This window comes from Juglans regia, chromosome 6 (assembly GCF_001411555.2).
Source record: "Juglans regia cultivar Chandler chromosome 6, Walnut 2.0, whole genome shotgun sequence".
In the NCBI taxonomy this organism is placed as follows: Eukaryota; Viridiplantae; Streptophyta; class Magnoliopsida; order Fagales; family Juglandaceae; genus Juglans; species Juglans regia.
This window is the reverse complement of record NC_049906.1, coordinates 30604679-30629626: the sequence shown is the minus strand read 5'-3', so window position 1 is coordinate 30629626 and position 24948 is coordinate 30604679. Positions and strand designations below refer to the sequence as shown.

Below are 24948 nucleotides of genomic sequence, written 5' to 3'. Positions count from 1 at the left end.
TTCTTATATTTATTATAAAATAAATCTAATAGATCAAATAAAATCACGCCAATTTATAAAATTATTTTTTATAATTCAATACTCATGTGCAGATCATGGCGTGTATGAATGGACGTAGATTGTTCTGAGATGATAACATTACGTGGCATCTTCGAATTATCTGCAAATAATTATCCATTAGGGAGGAAATTGCGAATATTATTGTGGACGACCAAATGGATATGGATAAGCACGTGACAGATTGACTTGTGTCACATTTTAATGGACCCACCCCGAAACAGTTTCTAGTTCGTACCCATTTCCTGCTACTCAGATTTTTGAAAATGTCCGTTTCCTATTCGGATCTTTCCCTGTCCCGGACCGCTACCGGATTATGCTTCTATCCCGACCGGAGAAGGCGAATACCCGAACATCATCGGGTCCCGCATTTTCTCCTCCCGCCGGTGAGGCCGACGTCGTTATATGGCATCGCTTTGGAGAAGAGGAAGAAGGACGATTGGAAGCCGTCGATCTGTACCGCCGATGAATTACACTATGTCTCTGTTCCCAACTCCGATTGGACCCTCGCTCTCTGGCGCTACCTTCCTTCTCATAAGGTTCTCTCTCTCTCTTTTCCATTTTTTTCTTCTTGTATTTTGTGCTTGATTATGCTTTGTATGCGCATGTGTCTAACGCATTCAGGAACGTATTTGAATTCGTATAAGCGAATTCTTCGGCTGTGAAATATAATTTGGCTATATATCTATACAGGTGCGGCCGAGGAATCACCCCCTGTTGCTGTTGTCTGGGGTTGGGACCAATGCTATTGGATATGATCTCTCTCCTGAGGTTAGTCTATTTTTTACTATTCATTTTAATCTTGGAAGGATTTTTAGGTTGGCTCTTGGTTTTTTGAAAAGCAAAAAAGTATTTATGATTTTGAGCTTAAGAAGTTCCATCACCAGGTTGTAAGCCTAAATTACCTACCTGTTTCTATAATCTTTTATTTTATTTCTTCAAATATTCAGATGTACACTCAATTTTTTTTTTTGATAAGTAAAAATAAGACTTTATTAAATCACAAAAGTAACACGATACAAAGAAAATGCCCTGTTTATGTAGGCATATTGGAAACTAGGAATTCGTGAAATTCCATGCCATTAAAGTCTACAGCTATGGCCCAAGTACAAAGAGTTCTAAAAAATAACAATATAAGCTCCTCCACAGATCTCTCTTTGTCTTCAAAAGTCCTCTCATTTCGTTCCTGCCATAAACACCATATAATACAGATAGGGATCATCTTTCATACTGCTTTAATCTGTCTCACCCCACGGATAGAATTCCAGCAAGCCAATACATCCAAAACTGTTTCCGGCATCACTCACGCCATATCCATCCTTATAAACACCGCGTTCCAAATAGCCTTAGCTATCTCACAGTGTAAAAGTAAATGATTTATCGACTCACCCTCACTTTTACACATACAACACCAATCTACAATAATTATCCTCCTCTTTCTTAGATTATCCGTAGTGAGGATCTTCCCCTAAGACGCTGTCCACACAAAGAAAGAGACTTTGGGAGGAGCCTTATGATGCCAAAGCTTTCTCCAAGGAAACTGTATCTCTGGTTCTTGTGTGAGAACCTTATAAAAAGAGCGAGCTGAGAATACCTCTTTCCCTGCAGGATGCCACCACAACTCATCTTCCTGCTGAATATTCGGTCTAACAGAATATAAGAGGCTATAGAATTCTGCAAAACTTTCCATCTCCCAGTCCTGTGCCACCCGGTTGAAATTAATGTTCCAATGAATGTTTCTACCTGAGACTGAGACTTCCATAACCTCCGCCACTGTGGCCTCTTTGTTACTTGCAATCAAGAAAAGAGACGGAAACAGATCGAGTAAAACACTGGTACTACACCATGCATCCTTCCAAAATTTAATCTTGGCACCTGTCCCCAAGTGCAATCTAGTGTAACGCTGGAAAACCTCCCATCCTCTTCTAATGTATTTCCATAACCCCTTACCCGCTGTTCCTCTAACTTCTCTGGAACACCACCCCTCCCCTAGATCACCATATTTGCTTGCAATCACAGTCTTCCATAAGGCCTCTGGTTCCTTGGTATATCTCCACAACCATTTGCCTAGTAAAGCCCGATTAAAAACTCTCAAATTTCTGACACCCAAACCGCCATTGGAGATAGGCCGACATACCATCTCCCACTTAACTAAGTGGAATCTAAACTCATCTCCCAAGCCCCCCCACAGAAAGTCTCTCTGTAACTTCTCAAGTCTACCCGCCACACTTGCCGGTACAGGGAATAAGGATAAAAAGTAAGTAGGAAGGTTGGAAAGTGTACTTTTGATTAAAGTAGTCCGACCCCCTTTCGACAAATACATTCTCTTCCACCCTGCTAATCTCCTCTCTACTTTTTCAATCACTGTATCCCATATCAAACGAGATTTCGGAGCTATACCCAACGGCAATCCCAAGTAAGTCATAGGTAAAGACGCAATTTTACACCCCATAATGCCCGTCAAAGCCCTTATATCTTGAACTTCTCCAATCGGTACCAACTCGGATTTATCATAATTCACCTTCAAGCCAGATACTGCTTCAAAACACAGCAGCAATGCCTTCACCGCCCTCAACTGAGCGTGATCAGCCTCACACATGATAAGCGTATCGTCTGCAAACAACAAGTGAGAAACAGTAGTAATACCCCTACTCGGTGGTCCAATCTGGAATCCATTGATGGAACCATTAGACACTAAGGCTGAGATCATCCTACTCAGTGCCTCCATAACAATGACAAAAAGTAAAAGAGATAACGGATCCCCTTGTCTCAAGCCACGAGAGCTTGGGAAGAAACCCGCCGGGCTACCATTAATCAACACCGAGAACCGTACCGTAGAAATACACCATCTGATCCATGACCTCCACCTCTCACCAAACCCACACCTACCCAGTAAATAAAGGAGAAACTCCCAATTAACATGATCGTACGCCTTTTCCATATCTAATTTGCACATAATCCCTGCTTTGCCCATCTTCAATCTACTGTCGAAGCATTCATTAGCGATAAGAGCCGCATCAAGAATCTGTCTACCCTTAATAAAAGCATTCTGTGGTTTGGATACAATCTTCCCCAATATCCCACTTAATCGATTTGCAAGCACTTTTGCAATGATCTTATAAACACCATTCACTAAGCTTATAGGCCGAAAATCTGTGATCTCAATAGCCCCTACCTTTTTAGGGATTAGTGCAAGAAAAGTAGTGTTAAGACTTTTCTCAAACTTTCCTAACAAGAAAAACTCTTGAAATACCTTCAAAAGGTCCACTTTGATCACCTCCCAACACTCTTGGAAAAAACCCATAGAGAAACCATCCGGTCCGGGAGTCTTATCTTTTGCCATCTTTCTTACCACTTCAAATACCTCTTCCTCTTCAAAAGCCCTCTCCAATCTGGTAACATCTCCTGATTCAATAGAGTCAAAAGCCAAACCATCTAACGTAGGCCTCCAACCCACCTCTTCCGTGAGAAGCTTTTTAAAGAAAACAACCACATGGTCTTGGACAACCTCTTCTTCTCTATTTTCAACCCCTTCAATACTCAGCACTTCAATGTTATTATTTCTTCTATGTGAGTTTGCAATTCTATGGAAAAACTTCGTACTTCTGTCCCCTTCCTTCAACCATAAAGCTCTTGATTTTTGGCGCCATGAGATTTCTTCCTGTAAAATTAACCTCTCAAGATCAACAACCAATAAAACTTTTTGTGCTTGTTCCTCTTCATTAAGTGACCTCCCTTCTTGTAGCCTTTCAAAATACTGAATTTCCATCAACTTGGCATTTTTGTTCTCCTCCACATTTCCAAAAGCTTGTTTATTCCACTCATTTAGATCCCTTTTTAAGGCTTTCAGTTTGTTTGCAAAAATAAAACTGGGTGTTCCTTCAAATTGATACAAAGTCCACCATCTTTTAACCCTTTCCACAAATCCTTCTGACTTCAACCACATATTTTCAAACTTAAAATACCTTCTGCTGTTACGAACACCTCCACAATCCAGTAGAATAGGCCAATGATCCGAAGTTATACGACTCAAATGCTTTTGCCATACGTCCGGAAAATGGCTTTCAAACTCAGGGGAAATCAGAAAACGATCCAAGCGGGACCACGTCTGATTATTTGACCAAGTAGCTGGGCCCCCGGCTAATGGGAGATCTACCAAGTTTAAATCAAAGATAAACTCAGAGAACTCCAGGCTTGCTGGTCTCAATCTTCTATTTCCCAGACTTTCACTCTGGAAGCGCATCACATTAAAATCCCCCCAATACACCAAGGGAGATCCCACCAACTTTGTACCCCTGCAAGTGTCAATGGACAGCTTTGCTGTCCATCATCAATCTTATTTCCTTCTTTCTTCTTTCCTTATTTCACATTTACTTCCGTTACTTAGGCTTGTACAAAATATATAGTTTCCTTATCAAGCTAAGAATGCGAGAATCACTCGACAATTAGTTTCTTTCCATGTATAGTTCTCTTGTAAAGTTTCTATATAATATACAGATTACTCAAAGGCCAATTCATTCGGCCATTCATATATCGTATTTCTAGTTATCTTGACATGGTATCAAGAGCCGGTTGATTTTTTTTCCAATCTCGGTTTCGTTGTTGCCTGCGTGCACGATATTCGGTCTTGGCTTTGTGTATCGGCGTAGTCTGAGTCTCGGCAGCATCTCTCAGCTCCTTCGATTTTTCGTGTATCACGACAGTCGGTGCGCTTCGTATTTTTTTTCTTTCGGAACTCAGTTTCTGGGCTTGTCGGCAGGTTCTGTCTCAGTTGTGGGCATTTTCGGCATCGTCTCCCTCCATCGACTCGCTCCTCTGCTGGAGTCGCGTTCTCGGCAGCCTTTGTTTCCGCTGGGTATTTCATTTCTCATTTCTGAGTTATCTGTTTAAGGGGTCGTTTTGGCACATTATTTTCCCTCGGTCTCGTATTATTATTTTTTTGGCTTCTCACATCTGTCGGCAGAAATAATCTATTGGTTCTTTAAGTTTATTCTGGCTATTTTCCTTTGCCTCGGTTTACAATTGTTTGCAATGGATTCTGCACCTGTGTGTGTCAAATTTACAGGCAAAAATTATTCTACTTGGGCTTTTCAGTTTGAACTTTTCCTCAAGGGAAAAGATCTTTGGGGCCATATTGATGGCACAGATGTTGCACAAACATCCAATCCTGAAAAATTCAAAGATGTCGTATCTTCTCCTTCTTGGGATGTGCTTGATGCTCGGATTATGTCTTGGCTTCTTAGTTCGGTAGAGCCACATATTGTCACCAACTTGCGGGCTCATCGCTCCGCTCAGTCCATGTGGAATTACTTGAAGAAGGTTTATCATCAAGATAATGATGCTCGTCGCTTTCAGTTGGAACATGCGATTGCCATGTTTCAACATGGTAGTCTTTCCATCCAAGACTACTACTCGGCATTTTTGACTCTTTGGCAAGAATATACTGATTTGGTTATAGCGGATGTTCCTGAAGCCGCACTTTCGACTATTCAGAAACTTCATGTGACTAGCCAGCGTGATCAGTTTCTGATGAAACTACGCCCAGAATATGAATCTGTTCGCTCTTCTCAACTGAACAGATCCCCTGTTCCCTCTATGGATATTTGTTTTGGTGAGTTACTTTGTGAAGAACGTCTTAGTACTCAAGCTATTCTGGAGCAATCTCATGGTAGTTCCGGGACGGCAACTGTGGCTTATGCTGCCCAAGGACAAGGATCACCTATGACTTCTAAAAATTTGTAGTGTTTCTGCTGCAAGGCATATGGGCATATTGCTGCCAATTGTCCTAAAAAATATTGCTCTTATTGTAAGAAAAAGGGTCATATTATCAAAGAATGTCGTATCCGCCCCCAGAATCGTCAGGCTCAAGCATTTCAGACTTCTGTGTCTGGTTTTCCCGGAGCGACTTCTGCAGCACATGACTCTTCCTCAGGTGTTTCCTCTGATCTTGCACCTCCTACAGCAACCTATTGCACCCCTGAAATGGTGCAATAGATGTTAATTTCAGCATTATCTGCGATGGGGTTTCAAGGTAAACATTCTACTAAACTCTGGTACGTAGACTCGGGAGCTTCTAATCACATGACAAATACGCCCACTGCTTTGTGTCATGTTCTGCTCTATGTTGGTCACTCTGCTATTCAAACTGCCAATGATAGTTCTTTACCAATAGCTGCTGTCGGAGATGCCTCTTCCACATTTACTGATGTGTTTCTTGCTCCTCAACTTTCCACGAATCTTATTTCTGTTGGTCAATTAGTAGATAACAATTGCGCTGTTAATTTTTCTGGTGATGGTTGTGTTGTGCAGGACCAGGTAACGGGGGAGCCGATCGCGAAGGGACCTAAAGTGGGGCGTTTGTTTCCACTATTTTTACCTGTTCCAGCACTTTCTCCAGTTTCTTCTATTACGTCTTTTGCTTGTAATAATGTTCCTAATCTAAGTATGGTGTGGCATCGTCGTTTAGGTCATCCCAATACTCAGATTTTGTCTCATGTATTGAACTCTGGTTTTCTTGGTAATAAAGAATGTTCATCTTTATCTCTTGAGTGTGATTCTTGTAAACTTGGTAAAAGCAAAACTCTTCCCTTTCCTTTGCATGCTAGTAGAGCTTCTCACTGCTTTGACCTTATTCATAGTGATGTTTGGGGACCTTCCCCCGTTAGTTCACATGAGAAATTTAAATATTATGTGACTTTCATTGATGATCATAGCAGATTTATTTGGGTTTATTTTCTTCGTTCTAAATCTGAGGTTTTTCGTACTTTTACTACGTTTTTAGCGTATGTTGGCAATCAATTTTCTGCGACTATTAAGACATTACGCACAGATTCTGGTGGTGAATATTTGTCTAATGAGTTTCTGGCTTTTTTGGCTTCTAAAGGTATTATTCATCAACGTTCATGTCCTGCTACTCCCCAACAGAATGGAGTAGCCGAACGCAAAAATCGCACTCTTCTTGACATGGTACGTACTCTCTTGTTAGAGTCCTCTGTTCCATCCATGTTCTGGGTCGAGGCTCTGAAAACTGCTACTCATTTGATTAATCGTTTACCTTCCCAAGTCTTACACATGGAGTCTCCTTATTTCCGCTTATTTGGTAAGCAACCTAGTTATGATAATCTCCGTACATTTGGTTGCGTATGCTTTGTTCATTTACCTCCTCATGAGCGACATAAATTATCTGCTCAATCTGTTAGATGTGCATTCTTGGGATATAATGTGTGTCAAAAGAGATTTGTTTGCTATGATCCTACGTTACATCGCACACGCATTTCTAGGAATGTTATTTTCTTTGAAAATCAACATTTCTTTCCTGTGTCTTCTGTGCCCTCTCCTCCCACTGTGGTCCTCCCCTCCTTTGAGCAGCCATCCTCAAATTTTCCTCAAGTCAGCTCTCGCTTTAAACCAGGTATTGTGTATACAAGACGCTCCCGCCCACAGTCTCTTCCCGTGGCTCAACCGATATCTGATCCTAACATGCTCCAGAACTAGTCAGTTGCAGCACCTCCAGAGCCCTTGGTACGACGCTCTCCTCGAGTGTCTGTACCTCCGGATAGGTATGGTTTTCCTTCTGGGTCCTCTATTTCAGCTCTTACTGTTGCATTATCCAATTTTGATATTCCCACGTGCTACTCACAAGCTGCCAAGCATGACTGTTGGCAACAAGTTATGCAGGAAGAAATTGCCGCTCTAGAGGCCAATCATACCTGGGACATTGAGCCATGTCCTCCAACGATTGTTCCTCTGGGTTGCAAATGGGTTTACTCAGTCAAGGTTCGATCTGATGGAAGTTTGGATCGTTACAAAGCTCGACTTGTTGCACTTGGGAATAATCAGGAATATGGTGTCAATTATGAAGAGACCTTTGCTCCTGTGGCTAAGATGACTACTGTTCGCACAATTCTAGCTCTTGCTGCTTCCAATGATTGGCCACTACATCAGATGGATGTCAAGAATGCTTTTCTTCACGGGGATCTTAAAGAATGTATTTATATGAAACCACCACCGGGATTGTTTCCTCCTTCGACTTCACATGTGTGTAAGCTTCGTCGCTCTCTTTATGGTCTTAAACAAGCTCCAAGGGCCTGGTTTGATAAATTTCGGACCACTTTATTACAATTCTCATTCAAGCAGAGCAAGTATGACACTTCCTTGTTTCTTCGGAAATCAGACGCGGGTATTGTTGTCCTTTTGGTTTATGTTGATGATATTGTGATTACTGGTTCCGATTCTATTTTACTTAGCCAGCTCAAGACTCATCTCTCTGAGTCATTCCATATGAAAGACCTTGGGTCTCTCACATATTTTCTTGGTCTCAAGGTGCATCGTAGTTCATCTGGTATTTCACTCAATCAACATAAGTATGCTAATGACCTGGTGGCTACAGCTGGCCTACAGGAGGCCACTCCTATTGATACTCCTATGGAATTGAATGTCAAGCTTCGCAAAGAGGAGGGTGATTTACTTGCTGATCCCAGTTTATACCGGAAGTTGGTGGGTAGTCTTGTCTATCTCACTATTACTAGACCGGACATTTCCTTTGCAGTACAACAAGTCAGCCAGTTTCTTCAGACTCCACGTCATCTTCATTTGGCTGCTGTCCGTAGGATCATACGTTATGTTCAGGGCACTTCTGCCCGTGGCTTATTCTTTCCTACAGGCAATTCTCCTCGACTTATTGCTTATAGCGACGCTGATTGGGCCGGTTGTGCTGATACACGTCGATCCATTACTGGTTGGTGTGTGTTCTTAGGTAATGCATTGATCTCCTGGAAGAGTAAGAAGCAAGACAGAGTCTCTAAGTCATCTACAGAATCTGAGTATCGGGCCATGTCTCTTGCTTGTTCAGAAATTATTTGGCTTCGAGGTTTGCTTGCTGAGCTAGATTTTTCTGAGACCGATCCTACACCTCTACATGCTGATAATACGAGTGCTATTCAAATCACGGCCAATCCTGTCTATCATGAGCGTACGAAACATATTGAAGTCGACTGTCACTCTATCCGTGAAGCATTTGAAGCCCGTGTTATTACACTCCCACATGTTCCCACTGAACTACAAATTGCTGATATCTTCACCAAAGCTCTCACTCGCCATCGACATTGTTTCTTAAGTGACAAATTGATGCTTGTTGATCAACCCGCATCAATTTGAGGGGGGCTGTCGATGGACAGCTTTGCTGTCCATCATCAATCTTATTTCCTTCTTTCTTCTTTCCTTATTTCACATTTACTTCCGTTACTTAGGCTTGTACAAAATATATAGTTTCCTTATCAAGCTAAGAATGCGAGAATCACTCGACAATTAGTTTCTTTCCATGTATAGTTCTCTTGTAAAGTTTCTATATAATATACAGATCACTCAAAGGCCAATTCATTCGGCCATTCATATATCGTATTTCTAGTTATCTTGACAGCAAGTTCATCCCATAATAAACTTCTATCAGCATCTAAGTTAGGCCCATACACTCCTGCAAATGCCCATAAAAAATCATCTGATACACTTTTAAAAGAACAAGCTACCATATATCTCCCTATGTAATCCTCTACCTTCTCTACTACCCTTCTATCCCACATTATCACTACTCCTCCCGAAGCCCCTGAAGAGGCCAAATATACCCAATCCACATAAAAATTACTCCACACACTCCGAATAATCCTCCTACTAATCAACTTCAGCTTTGTCTCTTGTAAACATACTATGTCCGCTTTCCATTCGCGAAGTAGACGACGAATCCGAAGACGCTTCTCTACCTCGTTTAGACCCCGGACATTCCAAGATAAAATCTTAGGCTTCATTGTAGAACATTCAGCCCCTTCCCATTGGCCTTATTCCTACTAGAACTTGCTTCCGAGTTCATCGACCACATTAATCTTTTTAATTCCCGACTCTTCTTTGTGCTCCCCCTCTTTTCTTGATGATGGCCAGCTTCCATAGCCGTTAACAAGGCTATAAACTGCTCCTCATACCCAACACACTCAATTCCAACAACATGTTGAATTTCTTTAGCTTTATGTATAACCCAATCTGATGCTTGATCTGGAAAATAATAATTTAATGGGGTAGGATTCCCCATCTTATTATTCTGGTTCTGAAATTCACTTCCCATAGAAAAATCCTCCAATCCACAAGGGATGAAAAGTTCATCTTCCACAGAATGCATGAAGTCATCTGAGTCTTCTTCAATCTCAGCCAAGTCGAGGTTCTCTGCTGATCTCCCCGAGCCTGTCACTAGACTCATCGACACAGCCTCCCTCATCCGCGAGGTTTGCTTCTCCAGCGCCGAATGAAGATGAGTTTCTACGCCTAACAGATTTTGAGCACAGGACTCCGGCGAGACCCCACCGGCGACCCCCACTATCTCCGTCGGCACCGTCTGTGGCCCCTCAACCTCTATCGGCGCCGTCTGTTTGCTTTCCGGCACGAACCCTAGCCCGTGATGCTCGACGGATCGTATCGAGCTAGAACTCGGTTTCGCGAGTTCTGTTGGCCCGGATCCTGACCCGTTTACTTGGGTCTTGGATACCGACCCGCCTGTATGGGCCTTGGACTGGATTTCGAAATTCTGGGCCTTAACCTTCGACGGCCCAGCCCCAAAGCTTTCTTGTTGTTTCGCCCGACTCCACACATTCCAGCCTTTAGAATATTTTCCCTTCTGTTGCGTCTTCTCCCGAGTGAACCTCAGCCCATTTTCCTTCAGTTTCTCGGCACCTTCACTTTCCTTTAATGAACCGACAAATGCTACTATAGTAGCCATATCTTTCTGCAATGCGCGTAGCTGCCCCTGCATTTCCAACAACTTCCTTTGCATTTCCCATGTCTGACACTCGACAGAGGCCCTGCCATGGGCATGGTTCACCATACCATCACGTTGCCAACTTCCCTTCCCTTACCTCTGTCCAGAACTTTCTCACCAGCCATCTTCGCACCAGCCTTCTTCGCACCAGTAACTCTCGGTATCGACTTCGCAAGGACATCCTTATACGATCGCTCATAGTGTTTCAGTTTCCCTCTTCCATCACTCGGTTTGTCTCCTCCATGCAGACCACCTTCATTGGTTTTTTCTTTCCCTTTCACTATCAAAGCCTCCCTCATCCTCCTCCATCCCCACCCATTCTCTCCTTCTGGAATACATAGCATATTTCTTCTTCCCCCCTGACTATACTCTGATATTTCAACATATCTTCCATTCCTATTTTCACAACGTTGAGCAATAAAACTACAATACCCCTCACGTGTTGCCGAGTAAACCTCCTTTTTTCTACTCAAGCTCTCCTCTAACACCTTCCCAAGCCAATGAATAGAGGAGAAGCCCAGCAACACCGAGTTTTCTGTCTTCCAGCTTCTCTCAGTAATTCTCAGAACGCCACCTCCACATAATGCTATAGTGAAGCATTTGGACTCAATAACTAGTTCTATAACACTACCCATCTAACTAACACCAATCAACCCAAGTTGGTGAAGCAAAATGAATCAAGAACCAGACCAAGAAACCAGAAACAGACCAAGAAAAAATGCATGTGTACGGAGAGAATATAGATAGGGATCACCAGGCATTTTACACTTAGCACTCAAACTGCTGCCAACCAAAGAGAACTATCAACCAGAACTCCCTAGCAACAGGATACGACTAGAGGCTCAATGTCATAGAGCAAGACAAAAAATCATACAGATGATGATGCTTATAACTGTTCATTGCAGATCTAACCAAAACTAGAGGCAGGATATGTATGAATTTTGTCTTTTCCTCTTTCACTAGTTATCCCACTTCCATCCCAAAGAAATTAATTCATGCACCAGTACACTCAATTTATCACACACAATATGAATGTATGTAGGAGCAGCATGCTCCTTTTCTTAGTTTTGTATTTCACTCAGAACTGAAGCAGCTTCTATATTTATTGGATAGCTTGACGGTTTTCATATTTTGACTTTTTTTTAGGACTTCCGTATTAGGGATTTATGGTCTTAAATGACTATAAATCATTGATATCTAATCTCTCCATTACCACAGTATGACGTCTTAATGGTGATGTATGTAAATTGTTTGCAGTCCTCTTTTGCACGCTACATGTCTGGCCAAGGATTTGATACATGGATTCTTGAAGTTCGCGGTGCTGGGCTGAGCATGCGTGGAATGGACTTTGGGGAAATTAAGCAGCCTCTCAATGCCATGAGAGATTCCTCGGTTAAGCATGGAGTGGATGTTCTTCCTTCAGAAAGACATTCTACCCATGACTTTGGTGCTTTTGCTGATTCTGACATCACTTTTGTCAATGGGAAAAGTAAAAGGACTGTCTCTAAATCAAATGACGTGAATTTAGTTACCAAATTTAGGGAGACTTTCTTGCGTTTATCAGAGAAACTTTCAGATTTTTTAAATGAAGGTTAGTTAACAAAGTTTATATTAACTGATCCAATCAAAGTTTAGAATTTTTTAGTCTATCCTCATTATATGGACTTTATGATGGGATTGGACTAAGCTTGCATATTCTATAGAAGCAGGACAAAACTCTGGTGTTGCCAACCAATTTAGGGACTTGAGTCAATGGCTTGCAAATGTCATTGAAGAAAGTCAAGTGCCAGTTCCGACACAGTTTTTGGACTTCCAAGAGCGTTTTTCTACAACATTGGATGAATTACAGATGCAACTGGACTTGATTGGAAACTACGATTGGGACTTTGATCACTACTTGGAAGAGGATGTGCCTGCTGTGGTGAGGTGACATTCCTTCAATGCAAATAATCAGATCTTAGCATTTGCTTATAGGATAATTTCAGATCATTGTCTACCTTGAAATCTCATTTTTCTATCACCATTATACCTTATATTTATAAATAAAACTCGTTGAATGAGTGTCTAAATTTTTAGTTCTTGTCATCTTAGATGGAGTACATAAAGAATCATTGCAAACCAAAGGATGGAAGGTTACTTGCAATTGGCCACTCAATGGGGGGTATCTTGCTTTATGCGATGCTGTCTCGATGCTGTAAGTTGACAACTAAACTTGTCATTTTGTTCTGACGTTAGTTACCTACCTTGATTGCATGACTTTTATCTTTTTTGAAAATTTTATTTAGTCTCTATCAATTCTGGCTTCAACTTCTGTACTTTTTTCTCATCTTGCTCTCTCTCTCTCCTCTCTCTCTCTCTCTCTCTCTCTCTCTCTCTCTCATGCACACACTCACTATATATAAGAGTACCCTTGCGCTTATATCTGTTTAGTTTTGAAAGACAGCCATTGTTTTGTGTGATGCTAAGAGTCACAAGTGCAAGTCTGCCGGTATTTGCACGAGTCTGATTCAGGAAGAGCTTATTTCTGTTTAGTCTTAGAGTAATTATACATACAACTGTGAAATGCGTAAATGCCGTATAATCGTTTTGAAAAAGAGTGGGGTCCATTATTAAAAAATTAATTTTTTTCATGTGGGTCTCATGTTTTATTCACTTTTTTCAAAGCGATTATGTGGCGGTTGCACAATTCATGGTTGCAAATATCTTTTCTCTTAGTTTTATTGAAATTTTTCTTACTTAAATAACATCGTTAGTTGACAGCATTTATTAGTTGCTTATGTACTTACATGTTTCTGGTGTGAGTTTGTTTCTTTCATCTAGCGACTTTTTTGCAGTGTCAGATCTTTAAAATTAAGTTATACGTGTCAACTCAGGTTTTGTTGAGAGACATGTCAGCTCATAATTTTTTTTTTGTTTAAATAAAATATAAAGATTTTCAAATTTGGTTCTTCGGTGGCATACTGTTTCCTGACTATATTTTCTCTTGTATGTTAAAATGTGTTGTTTCATAAAAGGCTCTGAAGGAAGGAATTCTGGGTTGGCATCAGTTGCTACTTTGGCTTCTTCACTTGACTACACGTCTTCAAAATCATCACTCAAATTACTTTTGCCTCTGGCAAGTGATATGACAGGCTATTTGTTTTAAATACCTTGTTACTGTTTTGGTTGGAGTAATAGATCAATGTAAACCAAATACCACGAGAAGCTGATATTGGTTCGCTGTGTTACACAGGCAGACCCTGCAGAGGCTCTAAAAGTTCCTGTCATTCCAATTGGGGGATTGCTCTCTGCTGCCCATCCTCTTGCTTCTCGTCCTCCTTATGTTTTGTCTTGGTTAAATCCTCAAATTTCAGCTCAGGATATGATGGATCCAAAGTTGTTTGAAAAACTTGTTTTGAACAACTTTTGTAAGTACAGTTTTGTATCTTCTACTTACAAATTGCATAACTGCTCCACATCAAAGTGCATTTTGAAATTTACCATGAATTTTCAGCACTTTTAAACTCTCCCCTTTTTTTAAGAAAAAAAAAAAAAGAAGAAAATTGCACACTATACCATCAAAACTGGTAAGCTACCGAGTTTTATCAATTTGAACCCATGCTTAAGATCTAAACGTTAACATTGATAAAAAGAGCATGCATCACAATCTTAATGGTCAGATCTTAAACCAAGGATGCCATTTGCTAGAATTTGGTATTTTAGCATGCAACGTGAATGCCTTTTTTTTTCAATAAAGTTTTTGCAAAGTTTGGTAATTTATGGTGCATATTTCAAAATGATGGTAGGATGCAGGTGCAAACTGTAATTTCTCCTTTGATATTTAATGTTTTCCTAGTTAGAAATGCTGCTATGCTGAAATGTGATATTCGGCTGTTACATTGCCATGACATTATTACATGATTCATGCTATTAATTGCCAAAAGAATATTTAAACGATTGGTGAGGCATCTTCTTGTGAGACGAGTTTAGGTAGGTACTGTTGTTATAGTTCTTTCTAGGTAACAGCCATGATGTTATGCTCTATCATGGGCATAAAATGTCCGAAATGCAATTCTTGCAGTCAATTGAACATGATTGTTGGCATGATCCTTTCTCCTTTCTATGCCTGAGGGGAAATTGGTTTAACCCATGGGAGGGAAGGGCTCCATGAAGGGAGACGTCTAACCTGCCACTCTTAACTTTCTGAACAAAGATATTTTTTCGTTGCAAAGAATACTTCAACTTTTTGAGTATTTTCTGTTTGTTTGGTCCACATGATGGGCTGTCCCTGAGAATCGCACCCAAAACCAGGAAGCTGTCCGTTCTCTTGATCCACACTGTAAGCTGACAAACTTTTCTTCTTTTCTCCATAAAATCTTTGTGGAGAGGACATAGCAGGAACTTATAATTTCTCTATATCATAGCCCTTTTTGCTGTTCATGCACAATGAGTTTGTGCACGATTCTTTGAAGGACTATTTTAGCTTAAATTTGGCATAATGAAGTTACTAATTTCTCCTTGCACCACTTTCAGTATCATCTCTGCATCAACGTTGCCTGTGCTATTTCTTTCCCTCCCTAATATGGGACCGTTGGTTGATTGACAATCTGATGTAATTTTCAGGTACAGTACCTGCCAAAGTTCTCTTGCAGCTGACAACAGCCTTCCAAAAGGGTGGTTTACGTGACAGGAGTGGAACTTTCTTCTACAAGGATCATTTACACAAAACCAATGTCCCTATTTTAGCACTTGCAGGAGACCAAGATCTAATTTGTCCACCCGAAGCTGTCTATGGTAGAATTTAGTTCATATATTGGCTCCTATAAGGGGCTGCCAGTTTTCAATTAATTTCCTTTCCCTTTTTTGGTTTTTATTTTCTCTTCTTTTATCTGTGTCCTTATAATAACTCATACAAATGAAACAGAGACTGTGAAGATGATTTCTGAAGATTTGGTTGCTTACAAAGTTTTTGGAGAACCTGGGGGTCCACATTATGCTCACTATGATCTAGTGGGAGGTCGTTTGGTATGTAACCTATTTACATTCTAGGTTGATAAATACTCGTGTTTAATGGAAATTATAAGAATTATTGTATGAGATGGGGTTTGATCAGTTAATTTATTTGTGTTCCCCCCCGCCTCCCCGCCCCCCACCGGGCCATCCTTTCCTTTTCTGATGCAGGTAGCCGATCAAGTATATCCGTGCATTATTGAATTTCTCAGTCGCCATGACACGATTTGATTTCCTCATTTTGTTTTCTCTACTTGAGATTTGGTTCCATTCTTTTGTCCATATAGAAGTGAAACTGAAAGAAGATTTCCAAAGAGAGAGGCCCCTTCAGAGTTATAGAGGAAGATCGAGTCTGTGTATGTTGTTGTATCTAATCCCATTATGTACCTTGTTGTAAAGTAAATATCATACGACAATTGAAAAGATATAATTCAAATAAAATAAGATCTCAGTTCTACAAGAATTTTATTATACCTTTCTCTTTACAAGAGAAAAAACAATGTGAAAGAGGGTGTTGCATTTGCAACGTTCATCTGTAGTTCTCTTCTCTTTACAGATTCTTTTTTATTTTATTTTCCTTGATGATTCTGAAATGGAATGGCATGGCATGCTCAAATTTGCAAAGTGACATTCAGCTGAAATTTTGAAAGAAGTGAATCGAGTGATGAATTTATATCATAAACTGTCCTAAATATCTTATGTATTATATATAATGTAAATATCATCCAGGAGAGCTTTTAAGTAGGAGTTGGGTCGGTTTGGATACACAGATAAAACACAAACCATCGCATCTAAATTGTACGGTTTGTTTTATTTAAATGTAAAGTTTTTAACTCATCTATATATCTCTACATTGTATATTGATTTCAGACAAACTTTTGATCCTTCTGACAACCCACTGCTTAACGCCTCTCTTCCCTTGCCAACTACAAAATTTAGGAAAATTTAAAGTAATCTTACTGCCAACTTCCTCAATTTTATCCTACGCCTCCCCTTCTCATGCCACTATTCTAATTATTTTTAATATTTTAAAAATATAGTTATTGTAGTGGGACCCGCCACTTTATCAAATTCTTAAAAATTTAAAATTATTTAAAATTTCATCTCATCTCATTTCATTTGAATTGCATAACTAAACGAGGCAATGTGGGGGAGATAGACTCAAAGCGGCAACCTTGAGTATTGGCATTAGACTAACCAAATGCCAATGCATCTTCATACTTCGGCTAGGCATGAGTAAAATCTTTTATATTGGACTAACCAAACCACTAAAACTCAGCATATGAACTACAATAAATTAAGCTCCCGAATCATCTTTAGCTAGATACTATTCACTCAACAAAATAATATTTTAATCATTTCCATCAACCGTTATATTAACTAATTATTTTAAAGTCTATATTATCCATTTCAATTTTGATAAATAGTATGTTATTTTCTACCTTATTCTATTTCATTAATAATAATTAAATTATGAAATTAAAATTAAATTATTAATTGGTATATGAAATGTATTTACAATATATTACAATTTTTTTTGTGAAATATTATTAAAATATATAATATTATATTATTATTTTAACTTTGATGGCTAGTCCAATATAAATTCACCTAGCCAAAAGTTAATGATATTGCTAAAACTTGAAATTCTAGACAAAATTTAGACTTAACTAGGCCATTGAGCAAGAAGTCAAGGAACTTGTAGACCATGTGAGGATGGACAATACAGGCTCGGGATGATGCGATAAAGGATTTTTTCACTTAAAAAGGAAGACAATTTATTATCTTTTTCTAAGACTATATGCAAGCTTAGGGCATGGCCTGTCACGCCAAAGGCCTGCACAAATACTTTTCCTTTCTAGTTTGAAGCTGGCATGCCTGAACGAACCATAATCACACACACCATCCTCAAAATGCATTGATTTTCTTAGAAAGCTTTCATATATTATCCTTTTAGATAATAAGAGTATGTCAAATGATTAGTGAATAGTATCAAGAATAATAGTAAATATTTTATAAATAGTAGTGAAGTAGAATGAGAATATCTGAGAACAGTAATAAACCACTGGTTACATTCAATGACCTGGAAACAGAACTCACCAGAATATCTAACAAATTGAATATATTCCAAGAAAAGAACAATCCGTAATGTATGATATTACCAGTGCCCTTTTCATTCAAAATAATTTCAATTAACATGGATCTGCCAGATTGCCACAGAGTCCATTTTTATCAACACAAGCAAAGATGGGCCTGAAGCTTCACACCAAAGAATCATTTCTTGCCCATGTATTGGATGAAATGAAATCTATACATAGAGTAAAGGGGTAAAAGAAAAGCAGTGTCCAAAAAAGACCAGCAGTGAAGAAACCCCAAAAAGCCTGCCACCAATCTTAGCATCAAGCAAGCACTTCAGCCTTGCAGACAGGGCAAGCTTTTTTCTGTGTGAGCCACTGTTTTATACATTGTATATGGTAGCTGTGTCCACAATCCAGTTTGCCCATCTCATCATCTGCTTCATATTCCTCCTGTATGCACAAATAAGATTTAGAGCCTGGTCGTAAAAAGTGCTTAAATAGCTTCAAAAGTTCTTTTATGATAAAAAAAAAAAAAAAGTTTGATTGTTATAAAAAACTTTTTAATCTCAAAAAAGTTAAAAAGTATGTTTCAGATAAAGCATTTTTAATGTTTTTCCTCAAACGTGCTTTTCCAGGTAATGTGGAACGTAGTTCGAATTTTAAAGAAGACTGTCAATGGAAGAAAATACTCATACAACTTTTAAATAATAATTAGAGCTTTGCCCTTTGCCCTATGAATATTGAGTGTAATTGTATTACTATTTCACTTATGCATCGTTGAAGGGATTTTTTTTTCATTTTACTTCCTGAAAATCCTATTAGACTATTTTCATTGTTATTTGATTATAAGATTTGATTTCTAACAAGGATATGCTCACAATCTTTGAAAAATCAAATGACATTTTATGTCATTTCTACCTCAAAAAACACTTTATATTGTTTTCAAACAAATGTAACATGTTTGAAAGTGCTCAAGACATATGGTTACCAAACGGTAAATATCTTTTTAATAATAGAGCTTATTACTCAAGCTCTACAACTAAAAGCCCTAAAACTAAAAGCTATATTACCCACCACAATACCAAACATGCACTTAGGAAATTGATAGGAAAACGGACGGATTCACAGGGAAAAAAAGGGAATGCTCACATTTAAGTTGCTGCTCGTTGCACTGTTCATTATGAACGGTAACTCAAATGTGAGCATTCCGTTGTTTTTCCAATGAATCCTCTGTAGCCCACTCTAAGATTTAAGGCAGATTCGACGGAGGACAAGGAGTTTGCAAGCATCAGGCAAAAAGTTGCTACAACTAACCTGGCAAATGCAGCACTTCCTCTCTGCTTGCTTAGACAAATGTGGTGACAGATCATTTGCAAGTGAGAGTTTAATTTTCCTGAGGCAACGGCCTATTTCTTCTTCTTTCAACCCAGTGCTCACATGACCAATTCTCTCACCAAGCTCGAGCAATTCCTGCTTGCCATATATAAACAAGGGAATTATCAGATAATGCACAAGATGATGTTACATATATAAATAACATAAGGAGATCTAAGAATACGGGTGAAGACTATACATTGAAGATGCAGGCTATGGGTAAAAACAACAAACCTCATATGACATATTATCTACATCGAGTCTCCAATCTCTATATCGATCATGTGCATCTAATCTTCCCCCCATTAGTAGACTATTCTGGAGCATCATAATCTGCATCAGCCAGCAAATTCAAATGCAGCTTAAATACAACATGATCTTGGCTAAAATTTAATACATCTTTTGTTTTTTGGATAAGTACAGTATAATTACATCTAACGTGAAGCCTTCCTTTATAAATTTGTTACTTCACCAAAATGTATGAAGACATTAATTTATATCACTATTCCAAAGAGTGACAACTTATGTAAATCCATTGTGGACTGCCCTTATCTGTAAGATACATTGGTATAAATAGATGCTTAAAAAAGCATGATATATAGATGCCATAATAAGATCAACGAGATTAGGATTGCTTATAAACCAATCCATTTATAATCTTCAACCAAAAACTAACATTCATCATTATATTCAACAGAAGGACCGGTTATAGCATCCAAACTATTTCTAACAAATGATATTTAATAATGTCTGTTACTTTCAGTTTCAGCATCACATTAAAAGACTGCTGATGAAGCTCCAAAATCATACTTTAAGGAGAACATATCCTTAACCTGATTCTATTTGGTAAAGTTGTTCATCAACAATTTTAAACAAACACAACAAATATCCACAGATTATGGTAACAATTATGTACTTCTCCCAGACCATTTTAAATGACCCCAGAATGACATAATCCACTATAAAAGATATATTGCTCACTAAAATTTATCATTTTCCTTGACTTCTAATAGTATGCTTCTACAACATCTTGTCATATGCAAAACCCCTTCCACTTTGAAAGCCATAACCCAACAGACATCTGGGGCTGCAAATTTGTTTATTGAACAGAAATATATTGAAATGAAGTCCATTATTTCTCATGAAGGACAAAAGAACCTAGACATGAAACCTACTTATGAAGCAAAATTTATCCATCTTTTAATTCTTTTTTTTTTTTATCGGTATCTTTTAATTCTAAGGACAAGTAATGGTTAATGTAAATGATGTATACATAAATTAAATCCAAAATAAATAATGAATGAATGGGTATATTAAAACTTTAGCATCTCAATCTGCTTACAGAATTTCAAGGAGTCAAGCTCTCTACAGTAATAGGACATACTACCTTTTAACAAAACAAGATGGTTCTGCTTCATGTTTGGTATTGGGTTAGAGATAAATTTCTACTTTCTGTAAAAACTACTGAAAAATAAAATATACATGTACTAACATCAGATGCTAGATGTAGCAAGGTGTATCATAAATTGTAGATAATTCCTTGATTAAAAAACAATAATACTTATTAAAAGCCAGCAATGCAATATGTTATCACATTTTAGCTCTAAATATTTAACGTATGCCAATAACCAATGTAGTGGAAAGAGCAATATAATGAATTAATATATATCCGTAAAAAATCCTTCTGTTTATCACTTTTCCAGCGACATTACCATTTAAAAAACCACCCTAAGACCCAAGTGTCTACTGAAGACAAAAACAAAAAAGTCAACTCAACATTAAGGATATTAATAAATTTATTTTAAATATGAGATACATTAAGAAAATAATTTAAATTCATTCAGAAAGCAAATTGGTTTAATTTTTTCAATATGTTATTCAAATATAGACTATAGTAGAGAAAGATTCCAATAATACAATAGTATCATCTGTTTATCAAGACCATTCTGTCACTTGTGATACTAGTATATTATAATAGCTCTCATTCTCTCTCTCTCTCTCTCTGTCTGTCTGTCTGGCTGTCTCTCTCTCAAAAGTATAAAAAACCACGTGTGTTTAGAATCAATTCCTACACAAAGCTTGAATACAATCTATACCATAACCAAGTTCACTGTAACAATTTTTAGCGTTGACTTTAGAAAATAGAGGGAAAAAAGGGGATAAGTAGGTGACCTAACCCCTCAAGCCTTATCTCTTTCTTTCTCCAAATTATTTATATTATCATCATCCTGTATGGGGATCATAAAGGTCCACATTACCAATAGTTCGAATATATAATATAGGAAGATCAATCATCAACTCAGACTCTTAGAATTATTTGTAAGCACATGCATTTTTTTGTGTAAATGACCTCATGTTCTTCCACCCCTTTATTCACCCCCCCCCCCCCCCCCCCCCCCCCTTTCCCTTCATCCTATTTTCTTCCGTTATTCCTTTTTTTTGGCCATGGGAGAGGGTGGGATGACCCTTGTTTCATTTCCTATAAATAACTTCGAAATAACAGTCAAAATTCCACCAGCAACAACTGAAACAGTAAGGCAAGAAATACATATACAGAACAAAGAGAGCATGAACAAACCTCAGCAAGACCATCAGGAGAAGGGTGACGAGCATGGCGGTAATACCTAGTTCCATATACCTCCAATCTGGGGAGTGTAGAGATGTAGTCAGGGTCAGAATCCAGAAATGATATAGGTTCAGGGATCACTGCTCGCCTTGATAAATAGGAACGCTGCCAAGATAGATGAAGAGCCGATCAAGCAAAATCAAAACAAAACCAATATAGAGCAAACTTAAAAGAAACCAATCTGATAAAAAAGTGAGAATATATACACATTAATGAATCAACTTATGTATAAAGGAAGAGAATGCGCTCCTCTAACTGAACCACCTGTTAGAATTTCGTATAGGAGTCTACTAAGGTGGCGACCTCACAATGCAGGATCCACAGTGATAACATCATTAAATAATACAATTAGCAGCACCATGGAAGTTTATGCACTCACGCATTGATACAAAAGTACAAACCACAAACTAAATAAATTAACATAGTGACTAGTTCCACAAGGCACGCAGCAGCAATTAAATATGGGGCAAGGCAAGAATTTTTTATATTTTGGATAAGCAGGGAAAGGAAAGAATTAAATACTCACAAACTAAAAAAAATCACAAAAGTTCCATAAACCAAAGCAGAGAAGTTTTCATGCACATAAGTAATACACACCAGAAAATATTAAAAAATTCAAAATGAATAAAAACAAGTTCCCCATTGAAAATTTGAAAAAATCCTGGAGAAAATTTCAAGAAAGCCTCACTGAAATGCTTCACTAACAAATAGGCGGCCGTAGAATTTATTTCCAAACCAAAATAGTCGTTAAGCATCGAAACCTTTATGAGAAGAACGAGGATGGCATTAACGAATGGAACGACGCATTCCATCTTGACAACAAAGTAAAACTATTAAAAAATAGGAAAGCCATTAGAAAATTCTGGAATCCACGGTAAAGCAGCTCTCCAAGCTGTTTATTGTAAGTCTTGTGTACACATTCCTCTATTTTCTCTCCAGTCATTCCATTTTTTCGGTCTTTTCCTTTCTTTTCTTCTCTTAGATAAGTGAGTTTGGCTCCAACTCACAAAGATCTTATTTTTGCTCCATTAATTTAAGTGTATTTTCTTCTTTAAATAGAGAACCAAACAGAAAGCAAAACTTGTGCATACAGACAACCCAATTAACATATCAAGAAAATGTTTGAACCGCATAATAATGAAGACCACCATTTACGCAGCATACCCAGATAGAGCACCCAACAAATAGCCATTTCTACGTACAAAATCAACTCAAGAAAATGACTCAAATCCAGTACCCACCCAGAAAAGATAAAGAAAAGGATAAGGAATCACAAAAATGCATGTACCCATAAAAGAAATGCATGTACTGTAATATTAGGTAATTTCAGCATCGACACCCACAAGTAACAACAGAAGAGAGAGAAGAAAATCAATGAAGATATTTGAAAAAAAAAAAAAAACTAGTACCTCCCTATGAGTCATCTTCTCCCCATCAATCTTGCCTCTCCCGGAGGAAGCATTCCTCCTTGCCACCGCGCAATCCTCCGCCGAAAACCCAATTCCGGGTCCACACCAAACATCTTGAGCATCCATACAATTTATAGAATTAGACCCATCAAACACACCTCCCTGATGGCTCTTATTACTGTCCTTGTCCTTACTTTTGTTCCTCTTCTTCTTCCTGCTCTTCTTACCCTCCCAGTCCGCGGAGCCCCGAATCACCGCTGGAATCGACACCTGATGAGACGCCGAGGCTTTGCACCCCATGCCCCTAAACGTTACTGAGGAAAAGTTCTTCTTTTTCTTGCTGTTGCTATTGGAGGTGGCTGTGGTTTCGCTTGTGGTGGCGGCGGAGGTGGAGAGGAGGAGGGAGGAGATGGTAGATTTGGAGCCAGTGGATGGGATAATGGAAGGGATTTGCGAGTCTTGAATGGGAGGATCCATCTCCGAAATGGAATGGTGGAATTGACTTCTGGGCCTCCTCCATTTCATTTGCTCTGCCCCTGATGAGGCCTCTGCAATAACAGGCATGATTTCTACACAGATGCTGAGAGTGAAAGAGAAAGAAAGTTTGCGTTTTTCTGGATCAATGGGAAGGAGAAGTTGAGAGAGTAATAGGAATAATGGCCTATGGAACGTGAGAAATCAATTTCTTCAGAGAAGAGAGGGAGACGGGAGAGACATGAATTATTGCAGGGAATAGAATAGATTTTGTGGGCTAGTTTATTTTTTCTTTTTCCTCTTTAAAGATTTGAAACAGTAGAGGAAGTGTCTTTTCTAGTTTTTTCTATTTTTTTTTTTCTTCTCTTTTTGGTGTTTTATGGGGTTTGTTAGGTGGGCCTGCATTGTCTTCTTTGCTGGAATCGTCAATCATGGGTAGATGCCATCATCAATCCAACAGTGGAGTCTCAGAGAGAAGCTCTCTGCAATTTGTGAATAATTTTAGCTTTTGCTTTCTTTTTCTTTTCTTTTGCTTTTCAAGCTAACTAAAAAGGTTGATGCTTACCACTCACTTATAACAAGGAGGTAATTAATCTATTCTTCTCTCCCCTATCTGCGCAGCCATTCGAGGCGTATGAACGGTCTACGAATTGGAGGAATATTAATTGTTTTGTAAAATGCATTTATAGCAAGCAAATTTTAGAAAAGAAATCTGAAAATGAGAAACGTTACTGGTAAAATTCTTTTATTACAAAGGGAATACAAACTAAACAAAGCTCCTTTTCTCCCTCTCTTTTTATAATAATGCTACTAGAGCATCTAAGACTTACCATTTATATGATCCTCTTGACGTAATACCAATATATGATGTCATGTAGTTTATTAAAATTTCTTAAATAAAATAAAAATATAAACACAAAAAGGATAGAGGAACCTAGAATTTCATTTTTTATCTTTTTGTAATTTTGGATGTCCTTTTAATTTTAATATATTTTTATGTTTCTTTTTTAATAAACCATGTGACACTACATAGTGCTTCCACGCTAAAAGAACCATCTGAGTAGTAAGTTTCAGATGGCCAAATAACAGTTTCAGATGGCCAAACCTCTCCTAAACCTCTCCTCCCCTCCTCTCTCCCTACCA

The 24948-nt window shown here is 38.5% G+C and overlaps 2 protein-coding genes across 4 annotated transcripts; one reads left to right on the top strand and one right to left on the bottom strand.

The window, feature by feature from the left end:
- The first annotated feature begins 268 nt into the window (after window positions 1-268).
- On the top strand, window positions 269-16307 carry LOC108998181. Of its 3 annotated transcripts, none has more exons than XM_035690997.1 (11): window positions 269-596; window positions 751-828; window positions 6367-7023; window positions 12113-12446; window positions 12565-12776; window positions 12947-13049; window positions 13870-13970; window positions 14088-14262; window positions 15458-15628; window positions 15759-15859; window positions 16016-16307. In XM_035690997.1, exons 1-11 carry the CDS (start codon window positions 324-326, stop codon window positions 16073-16075), a joined length of 2265 nt encoding a protein of 754 aa, XP_035546890.1. In that variant the 5' UTR covers window positions 269-323; the 3' UTR covers window positions 16076-16307. The 3 variants fall into 3 exon arrangements, with proteins under 3 accessions (XP_035546890.1, XP_035546889.1, XP_035546891.1); XM_035690996.1 differs by having other exon boundaries at window positions 270-596; window positions 12559-12776; XM_035690998.1 differs by lacking the exon at window positions 6367-7023 and having other exon boundaries at window positions 275-596; window positions 12559-12776.
- A 1532-nt stretch (window positions 16308-17839) lies between these two features.
- Window positions 17840-24345, bottom strand: LOC108998616. Its single transcript, XM_018975221.2, has 5 exons — window positions 23332-24345; window positions 21875-22027; window positions 19531-19629; window positions 19237-19392; window positions 17840-18372 (listed from the first exon to the last, which is right to left on the bottom strand). Exons 1-5 carry the CDS (start codon window positions 23893-23895, stop codon window positions 18244-18246), a joined length of 1101 nt encoding a protein of 366 aa, XP_018830766.2. The 5' UTR covers window positions 23896-24345; the 3' UTR covers window positions 17840-18243.
- Window positions 24346-24948: the final 603 nt, after the last annotated feature.